Source organism: Acanthopagrus latus, chromosome 10 (assembly GCF_904848185.1).
Source record: "Acanthopagrus latus isolate v.2019 chromosome 10, fAcaLat1.1, whole genome shotgun sequence".
NCBI classification, from domain to species: Eukaryota; Metazoa; Chordata; class Actinopteri; order Spariformes; family Sparidae; genus Acanthopagrus; species Acanthopagrus latus.
The window spans coordinates 6,416,663-6,439,525 of NC_051048.1; the positions used below are offsets into that span (position 1 = coordinate 6,416,663).

The 22,863-nt window shown below is 43.5% G+C and overlaps 1 protein-coding gene across 8 annotated transcripts; it reads left to right on the plus strand.

The window, feature by feature from the left end:
* Positions 1–430: 430 nt before the first annotated feature.
* On the plus strand, positions 431–22,810 carry arhgef11 (Rho guanine nucleotide exchange factor (GEF) 11). Of its 8 annotated transcripts, none has more exons than XM_037111902.1 (42): positions 432–2,244; positions 3,771–3,806; positions 5,607–5,698; positions 5,795–5,899; positions 6,049–6,098; positions 6,187–6,244; positions 6,346–6,545; positions 6,713–6,784; positions 6,904–7,011; positions 7,479–7,527; positions 7,825–7,862; positions 7,995–8,087; positions 8,550–8,618; positions 8,696–8,800; positions 8,901–8,999; positions 9,216–9,258; positions 9,671–9,767; positions 9,887–10,009; positions 10,578–10,601; positions 10,745–10,871; positions 11,014–11,107; positions 11,393–11,422; positions 11,627–11,756; positions 11,863–12,069; positions 12,368–12,415; positions 12,680–12,828; positions 12,930–13,070; positions 13,608–13,684; positions 13,802–13,927; positions 14,020–14,137; positions 14,231–14,379; positions 14,501–14,576; positions 14,991–15,173; positions 15,257–15,338; positions 15,470–15,550; positions 15,719–15,774; positions 15,943–16,080; positions 16,245–16,478; positions 16,877–16,987; positions 17,092–17,402; positions 18,008–18,140; positions 18,253–22,810. In XM_037111902.1, exons 1-42 carry the CDS (start codon positions 2,210–2,212, stop codon positions 18,300–18,302), a joined length of 4,347 nt encoding a protein of 1,448 aa, XP_036967797.1. In that variant the 5' UTR covers positions 432–2,209; the 3' UTR covers positions 18,303–22,810. The 8 variants fall into 8 exon arrangements, with proteins under 8 accessions (XP_036967799.1, XP_036967797.1, XP_036967798.1 ...); XM_037111903.1 differs by having other exon boundaries at positions 3,774–3,806; XM_037111904.1 differs by lacking the exon at positions 11,393–11,422 and having other exon boundaries at positions 431–2,244.
* The last annotated feature ends 53 nt before the right edge of the window (positions 22,811–22,863 follow it).

Genomic DNA, 22,863 nt, shown 5'->3' on the forward strand with positions numbered 1-22,863 from the left:
AATAATGACTTTTTTTTTTCTATCAATCAAGTTTAAGATTTCATCATTTTGTTTCTTTAACTGGCAGAAATGGGCTTCCATGTCTAAAGAACCACTCCGATACATTAAAGGTGCACTATGTAGTTTTGGGGAAAACAAGAGAAAGATATTAATTGACTAATTTTTTAATTAAACAAACACCCCTCTTTGTTTTCATGTCTGGATAAACTGAATAAACAAACTACTCATAAAGGACCACACAATTTCATACAAATCTACTTTATCTCTATGTGGCGGACCCTGCCAATTTTCTAGCTTCAAACGACCCACACTTACCTTTGAGAACAGCTTGTTTATTCAGTAACAGAAAGTTACCTCATCAATACTTTTAAAAATACAAAATCCTGTGTTTAAAATTTTAAAATTTCCCAGAACTACATAATGCCCCTTTAACGTCAGAGCGCCTGCAGTACCGCGGTCCACCTGGACGAGGGCGCTGTTGTTCCATGTTTGCGGGAGTGATCGCTGAGAACATGGCTGTGGATCAACAACCAGTCAAGACAGCAGGACAACAAACCAGCAGTAGATCACAATGTTAAGACCTGGGAGTTTGTAAAGAGGCAACAAATACATGCAACAGTCGTGATTAACCTCAGAGTCTTCTGGCGGATCAAGAGACCGAGAGAAGCAAATCCGGATTGTACCACTGTGACTGCGAGGTGGAGCTTTGCTGGAATCGACTTGCCTTTTCCAGCTAGCTGGCTAATATGCAGCGTTAGTGTTTCAAATTGCACGAAAACGGGACATATCGAGTTGGAATATTCGCATGGACTGCCACTATCTCGGACACTTAAACACCCAGCTATCCGCATGCGGTCGAAGTCATGGTTGCCCCTCCGTCTTGCAGACATAGCAGGTTAGCTAGCCCCCGCTAAAGGACCCGCTCCATTGGCGCAGCTGGGGCCGGGCTCGCGGCGCTTTCGACCGGCCCGAGGACCAACGCGATGCCGCGGATCGTAAGCGGCCTTTCCGTAGGGCTAACTGCAGGAAGCTAACGCTAGCTGGATAAAGCAGGCCGCTTCAGGTGGTCGTCCACATCCCGCAGTCCACTCCTTACACAAGTCACAGCTCGAAGTAGGGGGAGAAACTTTCACTCTGCACGGCGCTTTCATTTTCAGAAGCCCAGCGGCAGCGTTAGCCAACGCCGGCTAATCTGCTAATTAGCTAGCTAGTTCGTTAGCCAGATATGCAAAGCCGGCGTAGCCTCTGGGCTGTTAGTTGTTTACAGTGTGCTAGCATAGACATATCTTCCAGTTGCAGTCAGTTTGAAAACGTGTTAGACTGCTGTGCTATTTAGCTTTATCCCCCCATATAAACCTGAGGTACGTCAGATAGAATTAGCTAGCCAAATAACACACCAGTTGAGATAATATCGCTAACACAATCACACGGGGCATTCATGCTTTATCTTTTTAACATAACCTATGCAACGAGCGACACCGTGGCGAGTCTTTAGGCTTGGATGGGATTACTAAAGTTGGCACAGCAGCCGAGAGACACACATGTAAACAAGTCTGCCTTCTTGTAAGCTCGTCGTAAGCCGGTTTTTATTGCAAGGGTGCCACCAGGTATCACCCGCAAACAGTGCTGTTCTGCCACCTGGACGTCAGGTGTGCTTGGTGAAATCAACACGTTATCTTCCAGGAATTAGCTTTACAAAGACACTGAGGGGGCTCGGGAGTTGTTGACCTCCTGCAGCAGAGCGAGACATATCAGCCATTCATTCATGATTGATGACCTTTGAGGAAGCAGACTGTCCCCCTTTTTTTGTATTCATCTGCCACTACAGCTGAACCCATATCAAGCCACTAACAGCCTTTTTTTTTTTTTTTTTAATAATCGTAGCTTTTTATTTTTGAACCACTACTGCAACGCATTGGAAAAAGGAGACTGAGGACTTAAGGTTTTGTTTTTTTTTAAAAAGCGCAGCTGCTACCTGACTGGAACCACTGGGAGGGGGGTTTTGGATGGGATCATGAGGAGCAGCACTCTGTCTGATCTGATCCAGCTTCCAAGCAACTCGAAGATCTGATCAAAAAGCACAACACAAGAGCCCCGCATTGTGTGGCCGTGAAGGCTTGACAAGGAAAGAGATGATGGAGATGATGATGATGATGATGACGATAAAAGAGACCCAGTGACATTGTTGACCCCGCACCAGGAAGCAGACATGAGTCTCCGCCAACCCACCTCCACGCTGGACAGGTACGAGCCAGACAGTGTTGATTTTTCTGGATACACCTCTTAAAAAATGCGGTGCTCCCAGATCAGCCAGAGGCGGCTTCGATTGGCTAAGGTCCAGTCTGGCCGCTGGAAGTACCTGTCAGACAGGCTGGCAACTGCGAGGTGAAAGAGAGTACTGTATGCATGACAAATCAAGCTTTAAACAAAAGACTCCACCAGTCAAGTTTATACCATTTGTTCATATAATACTCGCACCTTTAATTTTAAAAGCGTAATAATTGGCTTTCTTGAAAGAAATAGGGATATTTCTTACCCCATGCGTCAGAGCCAGCGGTGTTGGTCCTGAAATTACAGTTTCATCTCTTTATTCTCACCAGACAGAAGACTGTGGGATGCTGAAAAATGACAGCATTTAAGCTTCAGCCTCTCACTCACATGTTCATTTGCATTTTCCCGATGGGTCAAAAAGTGACCGCCATCATCAACAGTCCACTGAACTGCCAGCTATGTTTCATATTGCATAGTGCCGGATATATGAATATAGTGCAGATTCAGTGAAGGTTTGTACCCCAGCTGTTGTCTGAAGTTCGCTGCAACATCCTCTCGTACAATATCCCACCTACAGCACTTCCTGATCACAATAAATAGCCAATAAACAACAAAACAAACAAAGCATGAATCTGCAAAGCAACCAAATGTATCAAATAAATGTAGTTGAGAGAAATTATAAAGAGAAAAGGAAATACACAAGTTAAGTACCTCAAAACTGTACTTAGGTTCATTCCATCACTGACTGTTCGAAAATGTAAAAGAGTTTCAGAACAACGTTCTCCCTGAAATACCATCAGTAATTCAGACTTCTAGAAGAATGATGCTGCATTCATGTGCCCCTCCCAAGTTGGGAAGTCAGTGTTCTGACTCTGATGTGTTCATGTGCGTCGTGTCCGAACATGTGAGCAACACAGACACCAAAAACAATTTTTTCTGCATGTAATCGCCTTAGACGCTTCAACTGAAATACCATATTACAGATGACATGCAAGCCAAAATTGACATGCAGTACGTGACTTTGGTGAACATTTCTTACCATCATCCATATTCACTTACTTTGATCCAGCATGTTTCAGCGTCAACTTGCGTACTGTAATCTTTTCCAACTGTAAGAGTCGTTGTTTTTTGCCATGTAAACTAGAGAACCAAACATATAAGACAACAAGATTGTATTTTGGTGGTGAAAAGCATCTTAATCGCTGATTGAGCGGTAGCGGTCAACAAGGCGGATGTCAGCAGATAATCCCTCATTTTTGAATGTGTGTTTGTTGTTAAATCTCTCTGCCAGCTGTTTGTAGCTCTGCCTCTGCTATAACTTGATGTTCATCCTGTTTGTTGTCACCACGTAGCTCTACACTTGTGTCTCCGTGGTCATCTGTGTAGATTCATCTGTGTCTTGATCACGTGTCTCTCTCCTGTTTCTCCTGCTGTCAACCCCCCCCGTGTGTGTTCTTGTGCACGTGCCCACTGCTGTGTCTGTGTGTGTCATGTGACAGCAGGGCAGCCAATAAGAAAAACGCCCACCTGTTCAGGTAGGACAGCTGTCCTGTGAGGGGCTCATGTCAGGGTTTGGGGTTAATGACACCTACAGATTGCAGACTGTCGCTGCGGCAGCACTTTTTTCAGGAGGCTTGGGCTTGACGTAGCGGAGGAGGTGGAGTTAGCAACAGGCACTCATTTCAGTTGCTCGGATTGGATTTGCAGCTCATTGGATTGCGCCAATTAATATCCCTGGCACGTAAATCATAATTGAACACTGACTTCTATCTAATGATGTCAGTATTGACAGGCACCATGTTGCTGGTTTGGTGGATTGGATTGATTCGATCCTAGTTGGTCATTTTTATATTCACTGCTGACTCCACCTACCTCCACCTACTCCGAACTAAGTCAGCCCACTCAGATAGTTCTGGTTCAGTAAACTAAGATTTGGCAAGACAGGCTGAGCCCAAGGGGACGTCTTCAGATCGCTTCTTTTGTCCAACTAACAGTCCAAAACCCCAAGACTCTTCATCAACTGCCATACGTGTCAAAGAAAAGCAGCGAATCGTCACATTTATGAGGCTTAAACCAGCTAATGTTTGACTTTTTTTGCTTAAAACAACTCAAACGATCAGTCGGCTGTTAGAGTAGCTGGTGATGAATTTTCTTTCGATCGACTAATCGTTGCAATGTTTATTAATGTGCGCCTTCCCTGTTAAATAAGGTTACATTAACCAACCACAGATGAAAATAATAAATAAATAATAAGTGATAAATAAGTATTTATGAAGGGAAAATCAGGTCCTCAGAACACTGTTTGAAGCTAAAGAGGTGGCAGGGTCCGCCACATATAAGCACCGCACAACAGCATTAAACTTTGTTGTTCGTTAAGGTCATTCTGTTTTAATTAGCAAAGACGGTTTGTTATTTAGTTTGTTTAGGTGTTAAAAAAAATGAAATCACTGAAAATGTTTCTCTTCTGATTTAAAAATTCTTCCCAAAAGTTTCATATTGCAGCTTTAAATCTTTATATTATTTGTGTTGTCCTCCAAAAAATTCCAAACCCAAGTAGTAGTTAATATTATCAGGAGCAAATCCTCATTTCCAAGAAGAAAGTGACTTTTTAAGCTTCTCTCTTTTACAAGAAATTCCTCAAGTATGTAATTTGTTGTTTATTAGTTTTCTTGCCTCTAACTGACTGACGGTTTCAGCGCTCACTGGCTCCACAGTGTTTTTCCAGCTCTTAATAAATCATAACTAATCCGTCTTAATGGGTTAATAAGTTTAACATTTTGCTCTCAGTTGTCCCTGTAAGCCAACAAGTCACTGGACCTCTGGAATAATACCAAATCACATCAGTGTTTGTTCTGTGTCCATGCGTCACACACCCTTAGATAAATATGTTCTTGGAAACGAAGGCTGCTCTCAGCGTTTACAGTCTGTACGAGTAGAAAGGGCGCGGGAGTGATTTGAACTCTTGTCTCCTCTTACATCAGGGTTTGGTCTTCATTCTGAAATTCTTCTCTCTTTTCTCTTTTCCCTCCCTTTCCCCCCCCTTTATCTGCTTCTTCCTTCTTTTCTGTCATGCTTCGCTTTCAGCCCCTTTGCTGCTTGGTGAGTTTTCCCGTCGACTGCTTTTTTCTCGTCGCCTCTCTCGCGTTTTAAACGTTCCTTTCCTCTCTCTTTGGCCTGTTCCATCAATCTTTTGTTTATCTCACTTTTATTTATTCCTTTCAGATCATCCCTCCCTTTTCTCAGTTCAATCAGCCCCTCCCTGAGCGTTTTCTGAACTGTTTCGATTAGTTTTGTTACACGCCAAACCTTTTTATTCTTTTCTCCCGTCTCTCCAGGCTCAGCAGTCTGACCATCGGGGACTCGGAGCGCAAATCCTCTGCCACCCAGCAGAGGGAGCCCACGGCTGACATCCACGCTGAGAGCACCGGTAATCACAGCATCCCAAGCTGGTTAATGTTTTTTTTGTTTTTATCAACGAATATCCCGAAAACAGCCTTTACATCCTTCTCTCCTCATCTCCCAGGTCCTGGTCTGGTCCAGAGATGCGTGGTCGTGCAGAAGGACCAGCTCGGTTTCGGCTTCACAGTTTGTGGAGAGAGAGTCAAGCTAGTGCAGAACGTCCGACCAGGTGAGTCACGTGGACACAGCTGACATTTAATTTTCTTTCAGGCAAAGAGGTGCTAGAAAAGTAATGAGAAAGTTACAAGATCAGTTGTTTGAAAGTAAATACATTGTTTGCAGAAGCACACTTTAAAATGCCTGTCTTCATTTTTACAGGTGGTGCAGCAGTGAAGGCCGGAGTCCAAGAAGGGGACCGAATCATAAAGGTTTGTATGACTTTCTGTCACACTGAATTTGAGAGTCACTGCTCGTTTCCTGTTTTTAACCTGGCTCTCCTGTCTTTCTGTCTCTCAGGTGAACGGCTCGCTGGTGTCCTCCATGTCCCATCAGGAGGTGGTAAAGCTCATCAAATGTGAGTTTGAAATAAAAGTTGTTTTGTGTAGTTGCTGTAAAACCTGCCCGTTTTTGTTTTTCTTCACATTTTAATTGATTCCATTTTTAATCGTTTCTCAGCTGGAACGTACGTAGCCCTGACACTACAAGGACCGCCACCCTCAACCGCTGCCTTGCCCTTAGAGCCCCTCCCCACCGACATCTCGCCCAATCAAAGAACGTCTCTGGGTGGGGAGGCTCCACCGCCACCGCCTCCACCCTTGCCCTCTGGACTGAGCAGCACCCCTTCCCAAAGAATCACTGGACCCAAACCACTGCAGGTGAATGACATTATATTAAGGATCAAACAGTATAAGTGGACACTCACATCCCAGATACCGTTATTTTACATCAGAACTGAGTCAAACAGACCTGTGGTAATGTAAAAATTGTCATGATTGTCAAAGATTGTCTTGTTTACAATATTTGTTGTAAACGTGTGTTTTAGGACCCAGAAGTACAGAAACATGCCACTCAGATACTCAGGAAAATGCTGGAGCAGGAAGAAGCTGAGCTGCAGGTACACACTTTAACAGATAAACCAGTACTGAAATCCTTCACGCCTCCTCCTGTATATACAAAGATCCCTCCCTTCAGCTGCGCTATCTGATAACCAGATGTGACTAATTCACTTCACAGGACTTGATGGAGGAGCAGTTGAAGAACCCGTCACCGTCACTGGAGGAGCGGATTGAAAGTGCCAAGAGGAGAGCTCACCAAGTCAGGGTCAAGATTCAGCAGGATCTGGTGAGAAGGCCACATAGTGATGAAGAACTCAAATAAAAGCATTTTTACACATTTTATTCTGCACGTCAGGTAAGATAATTATAGTTTAGGGTGAGAAAAGGTGATGTTTGGTGTTTTCCACACATGGACTTTAAATGAATTGGGCCTCGCAAATATAGCGTGGCTGAGCCAGAGATGCCGTTTACGCTATTAGAAGACACTGTACCATCAAAATGATTTTAAAGCTGTTATTTTAAAGTAAAAAAAATTGAGTATCTGCACCTTTTTCCTGTTTACAGTCAGTTACACAATGTGTTAAGAAAGTAGCTAAAAAGATTTGGCTCACCTTTTCCACTAGTGTAGAAAGTTAGTCAGGAGCCCTGTCAGGACCTGCTTGTAACTAGAAAAATCAATGAATTCCGCTTTGATGATGACATTCATAATTTGCTTTTAAAAATGACAATTTGGCTTTCTTTCTGTTCATCCAGGAGGGAACGCGATCAGAGTCTGTCACAAGCTACGTCATAGCAGGAGAAGGTTTGTATCCCCTTACATTTTGCCTCTTTGATTAAATCTGTCAGTGCTGCGATGATTCACATTTGAACTAAAGGTGCACCGTGGAACTTTCTTTGTGACTGTAGAACTGTAGGACTTCTTGATGTTCTCACCCCACCATAAATCAATAGTACGATTATTCTAATGTATATAAAGAAAACTGTAAACATAAGGCTTTAAAGTGCATCTAAAACTTCTGTTAGCTCTTGGAAACTACCATTCCTTGTTGTGGTTTAAATGGTTTTATAATTGGTGTCCATCTCCTCTGTGCTCCTGCAGGTCGACTGTCGATGGACTCAAGCGAAGGCGACATGGAGGTAGGCTGCACCATCTTGTGTTTTCACGAGACTGTCTGTGTGTGTTTGTGTATGAGACGATCCCACTCATCCCGTCCCCCTCGTCCTCCCTCCCTCCCTCCCTCCCTCCTCCTGCTCCTCCTCCTTCCCCAGGCCTTTGAGAGTCCCCACTCCTCCCCCTCATCCTCCTTCAGGACCCCCCAACACCGACGGCAGAACTCCGACACACACACCCTGTCTGACTTGGTGAGATGGACACACTCGCTTGCTTTCACGTTAAGGCTGTTGGCAGTAGCTCACATGTAGCGTAAACACAGTATCACCACGAGCGCCCTTCTGCTGAGGTTATACTGAAAATACAGGAACGCTATAACACTTCTAGTTGCAAAGATGAGGTCTGAATCACCTGCTGCATACTTGTGGTGTTGATTCATTCACTTCTCTGCCATGTACAGTACATCTTCATCTGCTCCTCTCTGTTTCTGTCTTGCATCACTGTGTGTTCATAGCCGTTTTAAAATGTACGAGACAAGCAGAGACACTGAAGGCAGTTTATCACCACAACCTTTCATTTGTCTCGTCAGCCAACTAGTTTGTGAATACAAACGGCAGACATGTTTGGATCTGCTTGCATAATCCCTCGAGTGTGTGTGTCCTTGTGCTTTCATTTCTTGAAATCTATGCGTGTTTGTGCATCTGTGTTCAAAGGGCGGAAAGGCCCAGATCATCGGCCCCGAGGAAGAGGATGAAGAGAATGACGGCTACGCGTTCAACGAGGTGAGACGTGGATCCAGCAGAAGCTTGTTGATCTCCATCGGTGTCAAGTATTCACATTGTCTCTGTCTTCCTCTCAGATGGACGGTCCGTTCCAGGACATCGAGTTGTTGAAGTCACGGCCGGCACACATGGCCGTGTTCATGAGATACGTCTTCACCCAGCTTCTAGACCCAAACCCGCTGGTCAGTCATTACATCGTGTGTTAAGTTATGTTAGACAAACTCTTTGCTTATGTAGTTGTGAGTCTGCCTGCTCCTAATCACAGTAACATGTCTTCCACAGCTGTTTTACCTGACGGTGGAGGCCTACCTGGGCTCGAATCCAAAAGATGCCCGAGCACTTGCACCTCAGATCTGCTCCCATTTCCTGGACCCAGATGCTGTACGTGCCAATGTTGTTCATGATTTTATATTTATTTAACACACCAGTGTTGGAAGCACCTGCACTTGGCATCACAGACGTTAAATGATACTGCATACAGTTTTTTACATGCAAAAAATGTAAATATTTATGTTCCCTGCGTCTGTTATTACTGTAACATTACAGAATCAGTGTCTGAAACATAAAAGCAACGCTGTTTATTTTTTCCCCTTGTAGCCTCTGAAAATCAAAGTACGAGAGGAGTATCTCACTGATATAGGTAAGACGATTAAAAGCTTGTTGAGTCGTGAGCTCACTCAGTTTTGAATTGTGACTGATTAATTCAGTGGTTGATCCACATCGCTGTAATGATCATCGTGCCTTGAAAATCATTTAATAGTCTTACATTTGAATCTTACAGTGTCACTTACCTGTAAGCAAAAAGTAGATTCAGGTAACTCATTTTAATAACCATATTCGTACATGTGGTTCAACACAACCACTGCATGGGACCACAATACTGCATACCTGTATTCATACCTGCAATACTGGATTAAGAAGAAGATAATTTGTCCTAAAAATCAGTAAATTTGGTCAAAATCCACCTCGGAAAGCTCTAATAAAAGACATTAAATGAAAGTGTCTAATAGCTGTAGATACCTGACATTCTGTTGTGTCCATCTTCCCTTCAGAAAATCGACTTCATGCTCAGGAGGACATCAGAGGACCTCTGTCAGAGCTGCAGCAGCAGGTGCTGCCGGACATCCAGGACCAGATCCAGGACTACAGGTACATTGTCTGAGATGATGTGTAACTGCTCTGTTTAGGTAGAATAATGACCACAAAGACACACGAGTAAATTGCCGTGTTAAAGAGTTCACAGTAACATGTAAACCTGTATTTCATAGGAACAAGCAGATGATGGGTCTCGGCTCTCTGTTTGGAGAAGGAGACCTGCAGCAGTTGGATGGAGACCCGGTGAAGGAGAGACAGGTGGTGGACAGACAGGTCACCGCCCTCTGGGAAATACTGTGAGTGTGTGTCTTCCTCACATAAAGCTGTCGCGTCACTAAAACCTGTAAAATTGCAACAAGGTTTTGGTTCACTGCATGTTGATACGAGGTGACGTTTATCGAAATGAAGTCAAATTAGAGAAGATCAGGCTGTGTTTCTTTGGAATGTATTACATGATTCATTTCCAGATGTAGACCACACTTGTCAAGTAAAATCACATTTACTGGCCTGCTTCAACATGTGGCACTGCTCCTGAAGCGAATATAATCACACCCACACTAAGACTGAAGGGACCGTGTTTGCCTAGCAACAGGGTCAGATGTTCAGTGCCCAATAAAATAGTTATTACAAAGCAACAGAAGGAGCTCATAACAAAGGTCATTACCACAGCGGCAAAACCACATGACATTTACTTCTTTGACTTTATACACACACGGGCTGATTCCCGTCACATGACAGTCTCACTACCGCCTGTTTCTTGCATCGCTGTTTATACGCTTGGACGTTACACTGGATGTCTCTTTGAAAGCCTGTGTGGAGAGAGTTAACCGCGTTTTTATGTCTCTCCTTGTGTTCTCGCTGCAGATCAAAGCACGAAGAGGACAGAAGGTAAAAAAAAAGAAAAAAGAAGCGACTCGTCTGCTCCATTGGAGTGAAATACGATTTAACAGCAGCACGTCTGAGAGATTGAAAGCTTCCTCAACACCTTTTCCTTTTTTGTCCCCTCTCTCTCTCTCCACCCTCTCGCTCAGTTCTCCTCTGGCGTCCGCCGTGCTCCTCTACCTGCGTCACTCCGGCATCAAGCTGAGAGACTCCAAGGTGTTCCCCGGTCTGAGCACCGAGAAGGAGAAGTGGCTGGCTTTCTTAAAGACGAAAAAGGTGAGAGTTGCAACTGCCCCCCGTGTTGTTTCTCCGGTTGAAGGGAACACTGTAATCGTTACAGTGAATTAGTGAAGAAGGACTGGATGGAAGTCACGGTTCACGCGTTGATTATATGACTTCCTGGCTTCTCTCTCCACAGCTGAGTGGAATGAAGAAAGAGAAAGATGGAGAGGATAAAAAGAGAAATCCCATCCTGAAGTACATCGGCAAACCCCGGAACACATCCCAGTCCAGTAATTCCAAACACACACACGCATTCATATATAGAGTTTGTTGATGTTCGCCGAGAGCTGACAGTATCGATACACTGGCACACACACACACACACACACGCTAACACAGACACACATGTGACACCGGTACTCATTGTGTCTGTCAGACGATATTGATTTCTTTCTGCCCTCTGTTTGCCTTTTTATTGTTTTGCAAGTTTATTTATTGATTTGTGGATTTTTTTCATTGTGTCCTGTTGTTCTGATTTCATTGTTTCTGTTTGGTTCATTTTTTTGATTTTGTAGCATTCCATGTCCCGTTGTCACCCACCGAAGGTATTTATTTTCATATCATTGCATTTTTTTTGCTTTTACTATTTGGTTAAATTTTGCTTCTTTCTCCAAAAATATATACGTTTTTTTCATAAATTGAGTGTAGTTTGATGATTCCAGCCCGTTTCATACACATCAGCTTTTTCTGCTGATTGTGTGTGTCTGTGCTGTTTGATCACACTGCGTGTTATCCGTCTGTGTGTGCAGTCCGTCCCGGCAATGTGAAGAACATCATTCAGCAGTTTGAGAATAACGCCGACGTGGGAGAGGAGGGAGGAGACGGTGCCGACGCCCAGAGGCTCTCCTCCAGCAGCCTGGGAGAAGACAGCATGGACAGGTACCCCTGAAGTCCAACTGGAGTAAAAACTCAACATCAGCTCATAAGAACTCTTCAAAGTCTTTGACGCTCAATGATTTCATTCAATTGTTTTTTTGTTACGCAGCCCAACGGTCTCAGTGCGTCTGGCACGTAGCGAGTCGTTGAAGGCTCAGGGAGAAGGCCGTCGGCGGGGTGTCGTCTCGGGGACGGAGTCGGTCCCACGCTCTCGTAGCGACGTGGACATGGAGGACTGCGGGGAGGAGAGGGAGGGGCCGGGCCTCAGGCCGCTGCAGCACAGCGCCTCGTCGTCCGCCTCCAGCAGCTCTGCACGGTAAAGATTAGATGTACTGTAATGACATTTGATTAAATTCTTTACATAAACATGAATATATTTGATACTGCACTTCAGGGTTCCTTGTTCTTCCATAATCTTTTATTATCAAGGTATTGTAACCTAAGATATGCCTAACTGAATTGACTGATTTGAGAAATGAGGGATGATATCCAGCTCTACAAACAACAGAATGAGCTTCGAGCAATCAAACCTCTCCCCCTTTTTAATGAGAGCTTTACATCTCAAACGCCCCGGACCTCATGCCATCTCTCTCTCCACTCTCTCTCACACTCAGGTCTCTAGAGAACCCTACACCCCCATACACCCCTCGGTCTAGACGCAGGTGAGTTTCCGTGTCACCCTCCCCTAGACGATTGATGACCAGTTTAACTAATTGTCTGGCAGGAGCTTTAAATAAAGATGGCTGGCTTCTTCCCCACATGCAAAACTGAAGGTTTGGTGTACATGAAAGAAAGACATTTTTTTTCTATAATAGCCACGTTTGTGTTCAAATTTGTTTTTTTTTTCTTTATCCATCTTGTCCTGTCCATCCCCCTCTCTGTCCACTTTGGTCAATTTAACTGTGTTTATGCGTGTGACCCTGCAGGAGTGTCGACTCACCATTGGCACTGCTGCCGGACGCCGCGGCGCTGGAGGAGGACGTGGGCGACGGTCAGAACTGGCAGGACACAGTTCCTCCTCAGCTGCTCGCCACACTCAGTCCGAGGGAGGTGGACAGACAGGCCGTCATATACGGTAGAAGCCAATAACTAGTGTTTGTTGTTAATAATACGTCATAGGTATCTCGCGGTCGTTCACTGATGTTCATTACCTGCGTTCGCTCCTTCTGTCATCAGAGCTGTTCACCACCGAGGCGTCTCACCTGCGGACCTTGAGAGTCCTGGACCAGGTCTTTTTCCAGAAGATGCGGTCGGTGCTGAACTCTGATGAGCTGGCCTGCATCTTCCCAAACCTGCCCGAGGTCTACGAACTCCACGGTCAGTCTGTGTGCTTTTTTTTTTGCTGTGTGTGTCTCTGTGTCTGTGTGTGTGTGTGTGTGTGTCAGGGTTTTTAATATGTTGTTCTTTGCACCATAATTGCAGGTAAAGTTGAGCATTTGTTAATGTGAAGAAAAGCGATATCAATGAATATTATTTAAGGCTATTTTTTAAATCAAACATGAAGCTGTGAGAACATAGCAGATGAACACTACAGGTCACTTGTTTAACTGTTTCTGTTTACACATTAAAGTGAGTTGTACTTTGAGTCAGCATGTATTCAGGCCTGTCTTCTGCCAGGCAAATAATAATTAGTGAAGCAAAATACCAGGCGAAGGTCGTAACAGTTGAATGCAATCTCAGTCTGAGTCAATATGTGCTCTGGGCTTTAATTTAGAACATAGAAGTATATGGTGTTACATAGTTGCCTCACTCGAATAGCACATTTTTTTTTCTACCATATGATTCTCTGGATCAGTGGATTCAGTTATTGCGGCTGTTTGAAATAATTTGTATTTGTCACTCTTCACGTTGCAGCGAGTCTGTGCGAGGCGATGAAGAAGCGGCGAGAAACTCCCATCGTTCAGGACATTGGGGATGTCATGCTGGCCAGGGTGAGTGAGATAATCTCCAACACCATTTTATCTCCGTTTTCATCATCTGACTTTCTGCTGTAACATGGGGGGCGTTTGCTGAATGTAGTGTGTTTAACGGCGGCATGCGTTTGTTAGTTTGAAGGTGCAGCCGGAGACGAGTTTCAGGAACAGGCGTCCCAGCTGTGCCGCCAGCAGTCTCAGGCCCTGGAGCTCATCAAGAACAAGCAACGGAAAGACCCTCGCTTCGCTCACATCATCCAGGTACACACACACATACACATACAAGCACTCACACTTGTAGATGTATTAGCACTTGTCGCTTTTACGTGCTCATTTGTTCCACATTTGTTCAGGAGTGTGAAGCTAGTCCTCACTGTCGGAGGCTGCAGCTCAAAGACCTGCTGGTGTCCGAGATGCAGAGACTCACCAAGTACCCGCTGCTGCTGGACAACATCATCAAACACACAGAGGGTGAGGATTAGTGGAGATGGCGTGAACACGAGACAGCGTGCCAAAAAAAAGAAAGCAATTTTTAAGATATTGTTTGTTTATTTTCTCTTTCAGCCGGTACGTCAGACCTCCCCTCGCTCCAGCGCGCCCAGGCGTGCTGCCGAGGGATACTGCAGGCCGTCAACGAAGTCGTCAGGGAAACAGAACACCGGCAACGCCTCAGCCAATACCAACGCAGGCTGGACGCTGCCCCTCAATTCAAGGTAGTCAGATTCTGGTGACTCTGTTCCTTCCTTGTTCACTTTGCTGATAATGTAATGAAAGCTACAGAACCGTGTCCACCAGAAGCTTTTCCTGCTTTTTGACTTCCCTTGTCTCTCACAGAATCTGGACTTGTCCACTAAGAGAATGATTCATGAAGGTCCTCTCACGTGGAAAGTCAACAAAGACAAGCAGATAGGTCAGTGCCTGATTTGAGGACACATCAGAATTATTATCGGGCTTTATTTTTTAAAGTTAGTTTTTAGTTTCCATGTTTTCCTTTCAGTTGAGTTTTTATTGTTTTACAAGTGATTAGCTTACCAAGAAGTTCAGAATATGAGTAAATCCAATCATGTTGACAATAAATTATTTTTAATGGATGACATATTGTCTGAGATAAACAAGGTTTTGTCATTTTAAGTCAGTTTTTGCCACTGATATATTGATAATGTGTGGCATTATAATGTTAGTACACCCTGTCGAAGAGCGATGATCTTTAAATTAGAATATGAAAAAAAGTTTCTGTTCACTGTAATGATGCTGGGACATCTACTGTGCCATCAGGTTGGTTTCGTACCCATTTTTATCTCCCGTCTCTGTTTCCCTCCATCAGAGATTCAAGCACTGCTGCTGTCGGACTGCCTGGTCCTTCTGCAGAGGGGCCCAGATGACCGGCTGCAGCTCAGATATCCATCCCGCTGGCTGGGTGGAGGCGGCGGAGGAGGCGGGGACAGCAAGACCTCCTTCAGCCCTCTGGTGAAGCTGGACTCACTGCTTGTCCGCTCAGTAGCTACAGGTAATACTGCAGTTACCTTTTTAATAAAGCAGAATTTAAAACGTAGCTCTTTTTGTGGTGCTGAACTTGTGATTTCACTCCAGACAACAAAGCCCTCTACATCATCAGCACCACTGAGAGGCAGATCTACGAGCTGGTGGCCGGGTCGTCATCCGAGAAAAACACGTAAGCGCGTTTTGGTTAAGTTTTAAAAAGTGCTTGAATGTTACTCTTTAAACGCTGTATGAACCCTGAACTCAGGAACTCCGTGAGATTTCTGCCCTTCAAACAGTTGACTGTTGCTTTTTGTTTCACAGCTGGAAAGATTTACTTGAAAAGACCATCTCGTCGGCGGGCGGATCGTCACCCCTGATCAATCATGGATCCATGCCTATATCGTCAGTAGCTCTTCTGTCTGTGAATAATAGAATGATGGAATTTGTTAACAGTGAAGACGTGTTATGCATTATATTATTACATGTCTTTTCATTTGCTTCTTTTCTTCTTTTTAAACACTTATTTTCATCACCTTGCTTAATGTGCGTTGTGTGTGCATTTTTTTGTAGGTCACCCAGTCTACGCAGTGCATCTCCAGTGTCAACTGGCAGTAATACGTATGCAGGTAATAATTATTATAATGACCAGAATCTACTAATTTAACTGTATTTTATTTTGTTTCTCAAATATTTGACAATCTTACCGGCCGTAGCAAAACAAAGGCTTTGATTATTATTATCATTATTTATTGATTGATTTTTTTTTAACCCTTCAACTGTTCCAAATCTTCCAGATAACTCGTTGACAGAGCAGTCGGACTCGATGGAGACTCATTCCTCCAACGACGACATTGTGCTCTCAGCCATCTCTCCTTCGGACCAATCGGAAAGAAACGCAGCAGGGGGCGTGGCAGAGGCCGCGTTACAAGACGGTGAGAAGGCGCCACAAACTCTTGAATTTTATACTTGGTGTCAATGCTTTAGATCAAGGAACATACATTATCTAACGTATCTTATTTTGATCTTGGTGTAAGTTTATAAAATCTTTTTAGTAACCATAATCTTTTTTCATTTTGGTGTTTTCATGCCTCCACAGTTGAAACGCTGAGGCAGCTCATATTGAGGGATTTGGAAGAGGACGGTTGGAGCCACGATTCAGACGACACGCCCACTAACGAGACGGCCAATGAGAGGAGCTCGTTCACCGAAAGACAACAGCATGAGTCTCTGGAGACGGGCCCCAACTTCAGCGCCGACGAATGGGAGGCAGAGCCTGAGGAGGTCCTGCCGCCTGAAGATGAGCGGCCCAGCGTCCAGGTCGTGAGGAAAGGTAACGGATCAGATTAAGAAAAGCTTCCAAATAGTCCTCCTTGACTCTTCAGCAGGGCTGGCTGATCATTCTGACGTCATGCAATTCTCTAAAGTAATTGTAAAGTAAGTTGAATATTTGGTGTGATTGGTTGAACTCAGAGTGAATTCGGCTCACCGTGCTCTCTGTTTTTGGATTAAATCGGGGTGTCTTTGATGGCTGCCTTTTCTTTGCATGTTTTTCTTCTCTCGGTGAAATATTATTTTATTTTCTTGGACTTTTTCTCCTCTTCTTTTGTCTGCTTGCTCCTCACAACACGACGACACACTGATCCACTGCTCCCTCACTCTTTTTGACTCCTTTTTCATTCACGTACAAAACACTTTTTCCTCTATCACACGTCTATCTTCTGTGCATAGCTGTGGTTGCGGGTCCTTCTTCTTCTTCCTCTGTCCCTGACGACATCACTGATGATGTCACCCTACCCTCCGACCAATCATCCAAGCCGAGAGGCGAGGCTACTGATCAGGGTAATAAAGATAACAGATAAAGAATATCATCTATAATTAGAGTTGTTGAGTTAATTTTACTCACCGGCACACTTTCTGTTTGCTTTCGCATTTCTGCCCTTCAGGGAACACTTTCTACCTAGTAATGCCAACAGAGCAGGGAGAGAGCTTCACAGACGACCCCAACGACCCGCCCACCCCCACCGCCAGCCACTTCCCTCAGCCTCTGGAGGAAGTTATGTCAGCGCAGACAAAGCCAGACGAGGATGCGCTAGCCTGCGGTCCTGAGCCCGACCAATCAGAGGCTATGCAACTGGAAGAAGAAGAAGAAGAAACAGGCCAACCGCAGGCTGCAAACCAGAGCCATGTGATCAAAAATGTGGATGAGATTTTCCACACAATCGAGGGGTTGATGAGCAAGTTGCGGAAGCTGAAGGTGAGTTTGTGTTCGGGCAGCACCATGTCCATGAACGCGACCACTTTGTTTTCACTTGTCATTCGTTTCCTTTATTTATTTTTCTTTTTTATTCCTTCAATGTATATTTAAAAAAAAAATACTTTGTGAATAAGGGTGGGAACCCAAAAACAGCTGTAACCCTAGCTATTCGACTGCTTAGTTAGTTCTCCTCACACAAATGTATTAATGCCTATTGTAGAATGTAGCTCAGCGTGACTCCTCTGGCTGTGTGTCGACCTATCCTTGAGCACAATGCTCAACCTCAATTTGCTCCCGATGAGCAGTTGGCAATTTGCATGGCAGCCTCTGCCATCAGTGTATGAATGTGTGTGCGTGTGAATCGTTGAATGCGACAAGTGTTGTAAAGCGCTTTGAGCAGTCAGTGGACTGGAAAAGTGCTATAGAAATGCAAGTCCATTTACCAATTACCACACTATTTTCATGATCAACAGGGCCAAACATTTCTAAACAGTGGAATATTCTGTATAACCCTGTATATAGCCAAGTTTGCAGCAGCTAGTTGAAGATTTTTCCCCATTCAGCAGCTGGCATAATTTTGTTGATGTCTCTTCATGCCTTTGCAGGAGATAGAGAAGGCCCATCACAAGCTTTTGAAAACCCTCAGAGAGCCGTCTGTCAATCAGGAGTCAGAAGACCAACAGTGTCCCTCAGCAACCGTTTCCAGAACGCCATCTCTGGATCGCGGCTCAGGAGACGGTAAGGCAGAACTGAATTTACTTTGTAAAGATTCACAAAACAGTAGCTGATGGTGCAGTTTTAGATTATTTTCTAAGCCAAATAATATCTTTGTTTTCTTAAACCAAACCAGGCAAAGAGGGCAGTCCAGCAGAGCCCAAGATTCAGTCGACAGGATTCTGAGTGGATTTACCTGCAAGTCACTCGATCTTGATTCAGACGCACTCACATGAACCCACTGTCAGACTTGGGCACTGCAGCCCAGCCTCCCCTCATCCCTGCATGCACAGGCCAGAGGAACAGAGCCTGGGAAGGACCATGGACGTTTTTTGTTTTTATTTTTGTTTCTTTTTTTAATAATATTGTGCCGGATGGACTCAACAGGATTTCTGAGATCAGCACAAGCTCTGACTTGTACCGGAGCGCAAGGGAGTCAAGGACGGAGCGAGGGAGGAACGTATGAAGGAACAAAAAGGCAGAAGGAGACTGGTTGTCTGGCGACGAGAAAGGAAAAGTTGGAAGAGCTGAAAGTGTAAAACGTAGGATTTTTGTGAAGGAAAATGAGTTGTATGTCTTTGCTTGAAAGAGCTGGTTGAAGGAACAGAGCAGAAAAGTGTTGAAATGTTAATTTAAGGAGAAAAAAGAAAACCCGAGGGACCCATCACCCCTGCACTTTACCCACAATGCATCCCTCTGTCACGTACGTCCTCTGCGGTGGACGGATCAGGGACTGGAGATGCCACTGGCCTCCGGGGGTACCCTCCCCCCTACGTATGTTGCTTTACACTGAGTTCACCTGCCACCACGGCCGAAGGACTGTGTCTATATAATTCAGGTTATTTGCACTGGGTAAGGAAACCAACATCACACACACACACAGACACACACATCATTTAACCGTTTCATATCAGAGACACTACAGTTATTGTCATGTCGCAGCAACACTTGACATACTCACATTCATCCTTAAGCCTTCTGTTAAGCTACACGACGGCTGCTTGGAAGCATCGGTGCAACATTTTGATCACTGCGTGGTTCATTGTTCATTTTTAAGTTCTGGAAATGCCACTTGCGCTGTTTACTACTGAAATGCTGGCAGGTTTTTAATTTTTTCGGCGCTGCTTCAGAGGCGTACAGGGATCTCAGCGATTTCAAAGCTCAGTGGATTCACACAGCAGTTCTGACCATGTGAAGTTGTTTAGGTTGACATTTGGGAGACTCTTAGGGTGGGAGTGGTTGACAAGGAGCGAGTGGAAACAGAACAAATACAGATTCAAACTAAAACTTGAATTTTCACCGAAGACTTGTGTGTCAGTCGAGCCGCTGCCAAATATCACCGCTAACGTTGCCTGTCTACACTTAAAGGTTTGACGGTGCATCCTTTAGCCCCTCTCTCCGGTGTGTCACGCATGTAAATACCACGGTAAATACTGTGAACCAGCGATGTATCCCTTCTCCCATCACAGCGATCACACCGTGCAAAGTCTTTATATCCATGTAGCCCGCATCCAAAGCCGTTAAAAGAACTGTGCTCTTTATCAAGTGGCTTTCCAGAGAGACACACAAACCCCTTCCTTGCACACAACAACTTATATTTACTGGGGAAAGCTTTGTAAAATGTAATTTTCCAAACTCTAGTTTACGCACATGGTCCAAGTCAAAAATAATAACTGCTATATGCAACTGGTCTGTGATTGCAGCAACAGTTGGAAGAAGGAATGGTTTGACTTCTGGGAAAATGTGCTTATTTGCAGAGATCGATACTACTTTCATGTCTGTACTGTAAATGCAAAGCTTCCCCAGCAGCTACTTAGTTTAGCTTAGCATGAAGACTGGGAGCAGTGAGAATCAGTTAGCCTGGCTCTGTCTTACACCATTTGTACACCATAATTACTGTGCATATGCAGGGTTTTTTAAGTGCAAGTAAAATAGGAGATTTGCACAAGCACGGTACTGATTGGGCAGCCAGCAGGGATATAATACTAGCATGAAGACCAGAGTCATTGTTACCATTTTAATATCTTTTTCTTAAGTTCGAGGTTGAAGTTATTACCTCTTGTATGCAGATGATACCTTACTTTATATCACCAATTTTTGTAACTCTCTTACTGAAGTTGTTTAAAGCACTAAGTAGTTCTGAGGACGATGTTTCTTTAATCAAAAGTGGAACATCATCATTGACATAAATTATTTCATGCATAAACAAACTACGTAAACAAACTATTGGTTTTCATGACTGAAATTAACAAACTTCCCTTAAAGAACAACATAGTTTTGTACTGTTTTACTTTGTCTATATTTGGCAAAAAACTTTTGGGGACCTTATTTTCCACTGAAAACAGCTTGTAAAAAGTTTGTGTAAATACCCTAGTGATATTGTAAATATTAAAATTCTGAGTTTTAAGTTCTTCTTCTCCACAACTTTATAGTGCTCATTTAACACTGTGTGTAAACAGTGTCTGTAACTACAGTGCATGTCGTAGCATAATGCCACAAAACGAGCAGTGTAAAAGGGATCTAAAGATTAAATGATAAACCTACAGTGCATATATATTCACCAGTTAAGACATTATATCTTGTTAGTTCCACAAAAACCACAATGTGTCAGTATTGTTTGTGTTAAACAAGATATATTGTGTTAATTAGCTGCAGAAGGTCGATACCTATAGACAGAGCCAAGCTAGCTGTTTTCCCATTTCAAGTCTCGATGTGAAGCTAACCAGCGGCTCGCTCCAGCTCCGTACTAAACATGACAGCGGTACCGATCTACTCATCTAACACTGTAAGAACGCACAGAAGTTTGTTTTCTGAAATGTGGAACTATTTCTTTAACTATTTTTGGATCATATGTAGAAGTAATTAAATATTTTGTACGCCTTGGTTGAGGCACGTGTAACCAGCAAAGACTGACACTAAAGCCCAGTGCTTGTCTTATTTTTCTCAAGCTCCATCTGTCCTGAAGTAATTCTAACACAGTTGACCAAAAATGTCAACTGTAACGAGGAAAGAGCTTCTCCTTGCACCAGTTAGATTGTTATTTTTTTTTCTCTTCTGTTCTCATATCAAGCTGGGCAGAGCCACACTGGACTGAATTTTATTTGAGCTGGTTTCAAATACTAACGAGGAGCGCTTTAGTGAGCTACCCAGCCTCTTTACCAGCTTCAAAAACTGACCACACACTACCACATAGAACCAAACCAAGAGCCAAGTATTTACAATCTACCAGCCACTGATTCTGCTATGAAAATGATATTTCACTGCCTGGTGGAAGCTTTTCACTCTTTAGCCAAAACACACGGGAGGTGTCCTCGATGAGAGGCGCAACCAAAAAATCAAAATGAGAGCTAGTTTTTGCAGCTGTATGAACTTGAGTAATTTGTGCTAAAATGTGAAAATATTCTACCAAAGTGCAATATCTCTTCAGTATGGGTGCCCTGAGAGGCCAAGAGGCTGGAAAAAGAGGAAAAAGCAACATTTTGATGATCCATTTTCTAAGTCTGATCTACCTTGTTTTCTCTCTGTTTATGACTCGAGAGCAGGTGTAGAAAAAAATAAAAGTAATTTTTCTGCTTTTCAATTTATCAATTTCCATCTGTGAAAATTGGTGGGAAAAAGTTTATGCATTTTTAAAGTGTGTGCTTTCTTTCAGCTCTGATCCGGAACTAGATAAACAAATGTCAGTGTCATTTGTGCCAAAAGAGACTGAAGCGCACACAGTTATTATAGATAGCACCGCTTTTCTCGACAAGACCCACCCTACTCTGCCGCTGATTGGTTGCCTTTGCTGTGGCGTGAAAATAGTGAGGGTGAGAATATCGGTGCAAGCCAATCAGAGGCAGAGTTGAGGGATCGGTGAAAACGTAGTGGGCACACTTCCTCCTCTTGTAAAGACAATATGACAACAACAAACACAATGCAAAAAAAGGAAGAAAAAAATTATCCTGATAAACAAAAAACATTCAACTTAAATCACACCAAAAGGAGGAAGAAAAATCTTTGATCAGACTTTGGAAATGAATCTTGTGCATTTTTTTTTCTCGCTCATTTGCCTCTCAGAGTCTCTCGTTCCTCAGAGGAGTTGAAGGGAACAAAGCTGATTATTAAGCATCTCAGACTAGCTCATGTTTTGTCTATGAAAAGAGATTCCTTTGTTTGAACGCTGAACATCTTCGCATGTGTTCTGTGATCTGGCAGCTGGTCTGAGCTGGTTGAATCAGAATCTCTTCCTCTCCTCAAAAACAAAAATCTCTTTTCCTCTTCTTTCCTCTAACTCCAGCATTTTTCATCTCCAATTTCTACCTCTACACTTCAATTTCTTTATATCTTCCATGATTACTTTTTTTTTCCATACTATCTTGTACATTGACATCAGCGTTGTGGCCCTAACCGGCTATAGAAAAAAAAAGCTGTAACTGATTCCTTTAAAAAAAAAAAACAAATGTTGCACAAACTTCCCTGCACGGTGCAAACTACTGTATGCATACACACGTCGTTAACTATCATCTCATTGTCTTTTTATTTTGTGTCTTTTTTTTAAAAAAAGAAAAAAAAGAAATCTTGTTCACTCATGTAATATAGAGATCAGACCCACTTGTTTTATATATGTTAATTTTTTTTCTGTAAAGCCTTAGTCCTCGTATTTGATTTTATTTTTGTAGATATGATTAAAAAAAAAAAGGATGTATAAATTATTTTCTTCTCCCTTGTTTTTAAAATTGGTGAGATTGTTTAGCTGCACAGAAGG